Source organism: Poecilia formosa, unplaced genomic scaffold, assembly GCF_000485575.1.
Source record: "Poecilia formosa unplaced genomic scaffold, Poecilia_formosa-5.1.2 Scaffold956, whole genome shotgun sequence".
Classification (NCBI taxonomy): Eukaryota; Metazoa; Chordata; class Actinopteri; order Cyprinodontiformes; family Poeciliidae; genus Poecilia; species Poecilia formosa.
In genome coordinates this window covers 1-10,305 of record NW_006800895.1, presented here as the reverse complement: position 1 = coordinate 10,305, position 10,305 = coordinate 1, and the positions used below count along the sequence as shown (strand labels likewise).

Sequence of the window (10,305 nt, the reverse complement as noted above, 5' to 3'; positions counted from 1 at the left end):
ACCTGCCGCAGACTGCCAGGGACCTGCCGGCAATCTGCCGCAGACTGCCAGGGACCTGCCGGCAATCTGCCGCAGACTGCCAGGGACCTGCCGGCAATCTGCCGCAGACCTGCCAGCGACCTGCCACAGACTTCCATCAACCTGCCAGCGACCTGCCACAGACTGTTCTTATGTCATGAATTTTGTCCTCCTTTCATATTAGCATACTAATCATGGCTAAATAGAGCATAATTAATAGGCAATGCTTTTGGGGACATGATCTGCTTAACCTTTTTTGTGATAAAAATTTATTTAGTTTACCTCTAAGCCTCATGTTTTTCTGTCAGAGAAGTGGTCAACTAAAGAGGAATATACAACCTGCCAGAGACCTGCCACATACTGCAGGTCACTGGCATAACCCATATTTAGGAAATGAGTCTTAGATCACTAAATGTTGCCGATTACTACTAATTTATTATTCACAAAAATAGACAAATATAATCTATATTTTTTTATTTCATCCTCTTATCTTGAAAAGTGATTATGATTCTGGAATGTCACTGAAAGTACCCTTGTCCTGTTTAGATAATTTTCTAAAATCAGACAGTCATCTTTTTTTGGTTTTCAGAATCCAAAGCCCAACTCGGAGGAGATAACCCTAATTTCTGAGCAACTTTCCATGGAGAAGGAGGTGGTTCGAGTTTGGTTCTGTAATCGTCGTCAAAAGGAGAAGAGGATCTACTGTCCTGTAGCTACTTTACCAGTCAAATCACACAGCTACAACTCCAGAATGGTTAGTTGTAAAATTTGATAATAAACTCTATTGGGTTTATAGCCACTATTAAGATTGTCTGTTTTTTCATCTATGTCTGAATAATAATGGTGCAAATACTCTTTGAGATTGTCTACTTTGTTACTTTCTTTAGTTTTTCATTTATTTTCATCCTTTAGTAATTTAAACTTAATCTATTTTTGTACAAGTTGATTAAAGTACATGTTTATACATCAATAACAACCTTGTATATTAATAGTCTTCTATTGATTTCAAAAATGTTATTTAAAACCATACAATGATTTTATTTCCACATTTTTCATTCTTATATGTCTGATTCCTCAAACCATGACAAATATAACAAATAAGATCTGGCATTTCAAGTTACACACTTTATCTTTCTATATTTGAATTCCTCATCATGCAATCCCAAAATCTGTTTCCAAACTGTTATAGGCCTCAACTTCAAGGTCCTACAGCCCTTTGGCTTCAGGTGGAGGTAAGCGCTTTTTAATTATGTAGCAAATGCCTTTTCCTGAAAGTCTGGGTAGTTTCTGTCAAAATTCAAATATTAAAACGTTATCAAACTACTATAAGCAAAATCTGTTTGATTTTGACTATGTTTGGATTTTTGCATTTCAGTTTCTTCAAATTCATCCCCGAACAGCACGAGTCGGGAACCGTCTCCCAACAGTCTATCTGCAGCTTCAGTTGCTTTGACCTCTCAGGTCAACCCAGCTTCCTACAGTGCACCGGGGTAAAATTAATACCATTAAAGATTTCTCATTTTTACTTTGTGAATCCTTAAGCTTTTCTCATGGTTTCTGTAGATTTTACCAACTCAAACTTAAGACTTTCAAAGACCTATATCTCCACAGAAATGTATGAATTTCATCCAGCCAACTGGCGATAAATTGTCATTAACTCATAGCATGCATGGCTGAAAAATGGTCGCTCGCACTATGTCTTCAGAACGATTTTGTGTTGAACACACCATAAGAGCTATAAAGAAAAATAAAACGGAATCATCAAACTACTTTTTGCTCTTACATACTATACAAAAGGTTCAGTTTAGAGTGATTTTAGGCCATACTAAACAAATTCAAACATCAAAGTAAATACCAGATTTTATGTCTCTCCTACTACAGTTTAACATGAATGGATGACAACCAGCTGTTGACATGGCAACTGTGCCATGTCACAACATTGGCACTGTTGACATGGCAACTGTGCCAATAAATCAATATTTAATCTTTAACTTGACTTTCATTAATTCTGTACACATCCATAAACATACTAAATGTAACAAACTAATATACATTGTGTCCATCGTCCAGGAGTATAAAATGACTTTAAAACCAGCAGATTTAATGTTTGGCATTTCCTCCTTTCACTGTTTATCCTCGTTTTCTACAGAGTTGAATTTACTTCCTCTAAAGGTAAAACTACCAAAAGGAGAGCTGAAATTTCTAAATAAAACGCACCTTGATTCAAATTTCAAAGCATGAAACGACCATTTAAATTCATTTGACCATATTACTGGTCCTTTGCGCCCACGGTAGATTTGCAAAAGCTAGCTAAATGGATACCAATGGATGTAGCAGCTAGTTTGAGTCACAGAATGCAATGAAGATGTCCTAGTGCGACTCAAAGTTCTGCGAGCAAAAAACAAACAGAACATACAGCATTAAACAGTCCTGCCAAAACAAAATTTAGTGTATTTTAGGTCAACTTGCTTTTTAAAAAAATTATTTGAGACATTTTAAAGCCTTCATTTTTGTTACTTTTTAAGGACGCATGGACACCTGTTTCCTGCTGCAAAACGTTCAATTTACTTTTTGGAGTTAGACCAATTGTTCCTTGAATCAGGGACTGGACTTCATTTCAAGTTCTTAATCCTCTTTAGAAGATAAACAAAATATCAAAAATGTTCATTTTAAAGCACATTTCTGCTAGAAATGTTTTGAAGAAATAATAAAAACAGCATTGATAAAAACATGTTGGGTGTAGATGATGTTTGTTATTTTAGCCATGCTGTTAACTGACTCAACTGTTAACTGGTCAGAAGTTTCTTCCAAAATGGAAAACCCTGGTTTAGAAAACAGAATTACAAGTTTAATTATGAATTGACTGTGTTGTTTGCGACGGAGCATTGGGGACATACTAAGAAAAAAAGTCATTTTATGAGAATAAATTTGTATGAGATTAAAGTCATAACATTACAAGAATAAAGTTGTAGTGTTACGACAATAAAATCACTATACTACTTTGTCACAGTTATGACTTTAAAGAATAAAGTCAAAATAATATAAGAATCAAGTTTATTCTCGTAAAATTATGACTTTATTCTTGTTGTTTTACTTTTTTATTTTCTTATTGTGGCCCTAATACTCAATCATACTTGGCCATTTTATCCAAGGTTATATATATATTTTTTTTGATTAATGATGCTTTATGGTTTCAGTTCTTGGTATCGCACTTGGAATCCTGCTGCTTATCATCACTGAGAACCACAAACTGTCCATATGAAGCTTTTGAAGATTGCTGAAGAAGAATGAAGATTGATTAACACTCTCCCTGCTTCAAGCAGGGTTACAACTCAATGCTATACCAACAAAACAGATACATAACGCAAACCAGGACTGTAAAGGAGAGGACTTTAATACACACATGTCCTGCCAGTTCATCACTCATGGAAGATCCAAGAAGCCAGGAGCTGTTGGATTAGTGCTTACAGGACTCCTTATTCGACTGAAAAATGAAGGATCAAGAGAAATAATCATCAGCAGTGACAGCAGGAAGTCTCATGTTTGACTCCTCATGCTAAAACCCAAATAATTTATTGTAACGTTGAAGGACTCATTTGCAGATTCACTGACATTGCAAAAAAATAAAAAATAAATTGCTTCCTAAGTCATCTTTGACAAAACTGGCAACATCCCTAACAGAGGGTAGGTGTGCTCATATTTAGTTTAGATGTTCATGCCCCAATTCACAAAAATAAACTGCACTGCATTCTTATCACTTTAGGAAAATATTCTTTGGAATATAAAAATGAAATTAACACTAGATCACCTAATAATATTACCAATGCTACTTAAGTAATTTTTCTAATTTTAATTATAAATTTGGACAAAGTATAATTTTTTTCCCCAAACAAGTCTAGTGTAGAAATATTGAGATATAAACTATCCAAATGTGGTTTGAAATTTACCTCTGATCATCATGAGTATCTTAAGCTTTGCATTTATTGTACATTTTAGACATTAGCAAAGTTCTAGCTTTATATTTGACTTCTTTTTTCCATCAGGATTAAAATTTAAAATTAACGTTTAAGATTTAAGTTGGATGGTTTCCTAGCACAGACCAGACTTTGACATTGTCTGTACATTTTTAAGGTTTCTCCAAGTCATTGTTATTGCAGTAGCTTGATGTTAGTCTGCACTGTTCAGTCCAAAAGCAGTCAAAGTTTTACCAGTTTGACCCAAATTGTTAACTCAGAAAAGAGAAATTGAATTAGGGCTGCAACTAACAAATATTTTAATAACTGATTAATCCATCAACAATTCTGGTGATTAATTGGTTCAAATGTGTCACATTCTGCAGATTTTTCTTTTATACAATACCAGAAATACATTAATAGATTCGAAATGACAAATTTTATTTCTTTTTTAAACACAAAAAAGAGAATAAAAATATCTTATCTAAAATGTAGTAACAGTATTCATTTAGTGAAAGCTTGATTATCTGTAGCAAAGGATGCATCTGCATCTAAAAAATGCTCCTGACATCAGCATGTTAAAAGCTCAGCCCTTTCTGCTTGATACAGCATCAATACAGTATGGGCTGACATGTTGATTAATTTTTTAAATAACTAAAATATTTAATAAATGGACAGCAAAAGGTGAAGCTAAAACTATCCCACATATTAATGAAATATTTAAAAAAATCTTAAATGCAAAATCTGTATACTTTTGTACAGTTTTGTAAGCAAATTGCCTTTTTGCATCCATATACTCAAGTAAGCAATCGATTACTAAATTAATTAATTTAATTTTAGTTTAGTAATTAATTAATTACTAAATTTCAATAAGTGATTAATCACAATTAATCATTTCAGCCCTGGTTAAATAATTTTAAACATAAAACCCACATAGCTTAAGCTTGCAGAGAACTGGAAACTGCTGGAACCCCAACGCAACTAGTGTAACAGACGGAGAGAAAGAAGAAAATCTGCTTCAAATGACACTTCAGATTTGAACATGGAGAAGCCAAATGCCCTCTGAAGATTCTGATAGTCATACCTAAAAACACAGTATTAACTGTGAACATGGTGGTGTCGGTATCATGTTGTTTCACTGCTGTTTGAAACTGCTGTAGTGTTTCACTGAAGTAAAATGAAACAATGATGCAATAATTAAGATGGAGCTTTTATATGAGACTATGTATATTGTGATGTTGACAAAAAAAAGTCCTTCTAAGCCAAAGATTAAAGCTCAAAGCTATAACATTAAAGGCTATGATGAGAGTATGAAATTCAAAGGAAGACTTTAATTGGCAGATAACAGCAACTAGACCTGAAATAAGGGGTGAAATTATTGCTTTACAAGCAATCTGTTTTCCAGAAATAAGCTAATTAAAGCTTCCTTTCAGTTTTAGAAAACATTTTTTTTTGTGTGTAAAAATGATTAAAAGTAACTCTAAAATCTTCCAGTTTAACTCTTCCATAACATGCAGAGCCCCCTTTTCAGAGAATGTAATTTAATGTCTCATATGTTTCACTCACTGTGTTTTTGGTTGAACTTCAAGTGTTTTTACAGCATAGATGCCATGCAGGCAAAATGAAAGTATGCAAAACTCCTATTATTCTTTTTTTTTTTTTTTTCAAACGGGTCTATTCTATATTAGTTAGTATTGGTTTATGGAAAACAATAGATCAGTCTGAATTAGTTAAAAGCATTTGTAGAAACGGTTGTTTCATTATTTTTAAAGGATCTTTTGGTTTGTAAGAAAAGAATCTCCATCTTTTAGCTGCATTTAGAGCTCATGAAAAAGTGCTGCCCTCTGCTGGACATAAATTAAGCTTCTGGCTACTTTATTTTCTACTTTGTCCATTTTTCCCATGAACTATCAGTTTCTATTTGAAGGTCTGACCATTTCTTTTGTTGTGTTCGATAACTATTTTGGTTTGTAATTTCTTTTTCATTGTTAATTTGATGTTTTATTTGTATGGAAATGATGCTGTGGCATGGAAGTTCATGCATTTGATAAAGCCAATTCATTTATGATCTGTATCGTTACAATAAGTTCTTTTTGACATGATTACAAATAAAATTGTGTTTTCACTAAAATGCTATTGGACTTACAGAAAGTAAAGGAAATCTTCTGTTTGATCTGCGGTCACCAGGAAAAGCGTTTCCATGGTTGGACTGTAGAAACAGTGGTTTTAACACTTTGCTGAGGTATGGGGGAATTGTTCTGCCATAATCCAAGAGCACACTTTTTCAGTCTGAAAACAGGATTCCATGTATTTTGTTCTCAACACTTTTAATACTTTTGCTTACATTTTAATTTTGAAAGCAGGACTTCATGTCTTTCTTCTCAAAATTTGTAATGCTTGTAAAACAAAAGAAGTGAAATCCTGTTTTCAGACTAAAATCTGTGCTCTTGGATTATGGCAGAACAATTCCCCCGTAAGGTAAGGTCATTTTATTTATTTAGCACATTTTCAGAAACAAGGCCATTCAAAGTGCTTTACATGAGTTAAAGGGAAATACAAACAAAATGACAAACCAAAGGAAAGAAAAAAAATAGGAAAGAAAACTAATCTAATGTTCTAAAGTATGTAAACTAAGTGCTCCTATTCAGGGTTGCTAAGTATCTAATTCCATTTCTAAATAGTGAAACTCTACAGTTTCTGATAAAATAAGCTAAAGAGTGACTGATCTAATTCCTTTTCAGGGTTAAAGTGAGTACTCCACAATTCTAAGCTTGTTCTAAATCCTTTTCTGGGTTAAAAGTAATATAAACTAAGCAGTGACTGTTCCTGTTAAGTTTTTCTGGATTCCAAGTTCGTAGTTATTTTAATTCTAATTCTGATTCTAATTCTTCTGTATAATATTGATCTAAATAGTGCGTACTCCACAATTTCTGATATTACTAATAAACTAAAATAATCCTTTTCTGGGTTAAATAGGGAGTACTCCACCTAAAACAAAAAAGAGGAAAGGACACATTAGGGAAAATGGCAACATTCAGACAAAACAAAGGGGCAAAACAAAGACATGGTTGAAGGGCTAAGGAGGATACCCATCAACAGGTTGGAGATGGAATTTTTGGACACTATACAACTGGAAAAGGAAATATAGTTATTTTCAAACAATATTATTTCTATAATTCTTCTGTAAGATTATTGATGAGTAGAAAACACTTGACAGTAGTTAAATTTCCTAAAAGTACACATTATTCCAACCAAAATCACCCTAATTTGTGAGGCTCAGACTGATCAAAGAAATTGCAAAAAATAGATCTCTTAGAATTTCAAGACTTGGTCAACATGCTAAGGGTGACCTATAATGCTTCCTTGCACAGGGCAGGATAGATATATGAGGTATACAAAACATGTTCATTAAATATTTTTGCACAAAATCGCTCTTAGATAAGATTTTGGTCTGGTCAGTTCTGTCTATTTTGAGCTCATTTCAGATTGAGCTATTTTTGGGTCTCTTGCTACTATAAATCCAGATAAGCTGCTGCTGGTCACGTGTCCCAACTCAACATGTGAAAATTGCATGTGAAAATGGTTGCAAACAGATGTGCAATTGCACAATTGCACATCTTTGAAAAGCAGAAGTGGAGCCTCCTGCACAATCAACAGGAGGTTCTACTTGGAGCCTCCTGTTGATTGTGCAGGAGATTTCTGACTTACTATCCAAAAACCAAGTGGTTTCTAAATAGTAAGTCAACAATAAAGCACTTGTCTTTTCCAGCAGCCAATATATAATGCATACAGCAGTAAAACCAGATGACCAAACGTGCAAGAGCTCAGTTTAGGTTGCTAGGTGATGGGCTGGGCTTGACTGGGGTTGCTAGGTAAGAGAGTGTCTGTTGAATGTGAATTTAAAATCAGGAGGTTTTTGAAATGGTCCATGTTCTAGACACCAAAAACCATTAACTTATTGCCAAAAACTGCTGGGTGTTTTTATTTTTAATTGGTTGGCAGTTGCGATCCAAATAGAAGTACAAAAATTTGCAAAATGTTGAATTTTGCATAACAGGCCCCCTTTAAATGAAAATTCAGGAAGGACAATAAGAAAAAGAGACCAAGTATGGTTTAAGGTTTGCTAGAAAAAAAAGCATCTTTGTTCTCTCTAAATTAATATGGTTGCATGAGTTGCGATTGTGAGCTAGGACAGACATGAAACAGATTTCAGGAATAATGTTGTTTTCTTAGGTGTTAGGCTGTGTTGCACAGTTACAGGTTTGCAGATACAGAAGACCACAAATTAGCACAAATACCTTAGACGAATTGTCAAGCAAAGAGATGGAGGGTTGATGAAACATGTCATTATCTCAATCATGAACCCCTTTGCTTACCACAGTGTTCTGGAGTCAATTTAAGTTTCCATTGTAGCAAAATGATTTGTTAATAAATGAGTACATACTTTATATGAATAGTGTGCAAGAAAATAACATGAAAGAACATGACACCATTTGTATGATTTCACTGCAACCAGAGGCGGTTTTCTGTGTGCCTTATTTTAGTAAGAAGGAACAATTAGATGACATCTTTCAGAAAGTCCCTCTTGATACTGGTGGATGTTGGCGAAGCAGTAGTCCATAAAAGCTCCAAAAACAGATTTTCCCACTTATGAGGGTACATTCCAGAGAAAAATAAAATTTAACCAGACACTTCAAATAGGCTCTGATGCCGGGGGATGATGTAAGAAATTGTGTGGATTAATACATGCTAGAATTGAACATTTTGACTTCTTTACTTGCAACTTCTGCATAACTGAACTTCAACTACAAAATTGCTGCAAGGAAAAAAAAATGGTGGATTCACAAAACTGATTAGCCAGAAGATATGACTTTATTTAGCAGTTCCACAGTAAATGTGGTGATGTCATAGACAAGAAAAATGTTACAGTGAACAGAGAAAAATTAAGACTGAAAAATACATCCCAAAAAACAATATGCAGTACCAGGAGAGAATACATTTTAACTTTTTGAACTTAGACACAAAACACACACAAAAAAATAAGTGCTAAAAGAGTGAATTTTATATAAAATGTATATTTTACATGCTTTAATGGAATCATGCCAGTTTCATAAAAACTCATGTTTTTTTATAAAGGTTTTGCGCTCAGATGAGGTTTTTTTTTTTCAGTTGTATGAAAATTTGTGTATTTCACAAAACTGTACATTTGTAATGGAAATGCATCTACATACCTGAGATACATATTTCAGCTACAGCTACATGCGAGCTGTAATGTCTTACAAAAACAGGGACAGAATCTTGCATGATTTTTAACATTATTTATTTGATTGTTTTATACACTGAGCATAAGCAGCATTTTTACAGCACATCTGATTAATCTCAGAGTTCACCACATTTCCAGTGGAATCACTTGTGAGGAGACAGCAAATCAAAAACAAGATTAAGACGAACAATAAAAGAACATTAAGACAACTTAGAATAATGTGATTAAAATTTGTCTCTGCAAAGGGACATTTCCTTTGTTGTTTTACAAACAGAAAGCTTCAATCATCGGCTTAGTAACTTGAATCTTCTGGCTTTGCTTTCTTTGGCTATACAGTGAGAAGAAGTCTGGTTAATTATAGTGCTGTGACAGATTGTTTTGATTGTGAGATAATTTTTTTAACCTTATAAACAAGAAATTAAAAGAAGAAATTACAGTTATGTTGAGAGAATCACTATTTTACTACTTTTATTTACTTTCATTTTGATTTCAGTTGGAAAGGCATGAAATATGTTTATACTTAAAGATTGATGAAGCGTAAGAGATGGGTGGAATGAGTGGACAAATATTATAAATACAAGGAAAACATTTCTGTCTTCTCATAATTCAGATTTTTTTTGGTGGCTCCATCTTTAAAACCAGTCACATTAGTGACTCACCCGCTGGCTCAGGGAATCCGTCCACACCAGCCTTTGATTTCCTTAAAGACGAGTCGAGTCAAAAACTGTGGAAAAATAAAAATAAAAAAAATGAGCCACTATTCAGTTTATGTGCAGTAAAACAATTACAGGTAGTCATCATAACAACAGACAGAAGCCAGAACAAAGAATTTAAACCACTGCTATTAGAGATTTTATAAGTTAGCACTATAGTAGCATTATTTCTGACCAGGCAGGCTAAGATGTCAGCAGAGATGAGCATGTAGAAAACATTGTTCCAGCCGGTGGGTGAGATCAAACCAGCCAACAAAGGACCCAACGCTGCACCTGCAAAAATCACATAAAAACATATTTGCTGCCGTCTTCAGTAAGCAGAAATGGTAACACTCTATTTGACAAGACTGACATGACA

The 10,305-nt window shown here is 33.9% G+C and overlaps 1 protein-coding gene and 1 long non-coding RNA gene across 3 annotated transcripts in view; one reads left to right on the top strand and one right to left on the bottom strand.

Moving 5' to 3' along the window:
- The window catches only part of pou2f3 (POU class 2 homeobox 3), a 39,605-nt gene extending 35,269 nt beyond the window's left edge, over positions 1 to 4,336 (top strand). For both annotated transcript variants that reach the window (XM_007543967.2, XM_007543970.2), the window contains 4 exons: positions 608 to 772; positions 1,208 to 1,250; positions 1,394 to 1,508; positions 3,216 to 4,336. In XM_007543967.2, the coding sequence (XP_007544029.1) occupies positions 608 to 772; positions 1,208 to 1,250; positions 1,394 to 1,508; positions 3,216 to 3,258 (366 nt within the window). In that variant the 3' untranslated portion in view covers positions 3,259 to 4,336. The remainder of the gene's footprint in view (positions 1 to 607; positions 773 to 1,207; positions 1,251 to 1,393; positions 1,509 to 3,215) is intronic.
- Positions 4,337 to 8,824: 4,488 nt separating this feature from the next.
- On the bottom strand, positions 8,825 to 10,252 carry LOC103132201 (uncharacterized). Its single transcript, XR_475516.2, has 3 exons — positions 10,123 to 10,252; positions 9,894 to 9,958; positions 8,825 to 9,562 (listed from the first exon to the last, which is right to left on the bottom strand). It is a non-coding gene; the product is annotated as an uncharacterized LOC103132201 (long non-coding RNA).
- Positions 10,253 to 10,305: the final 53 nt, after the last annotated feature.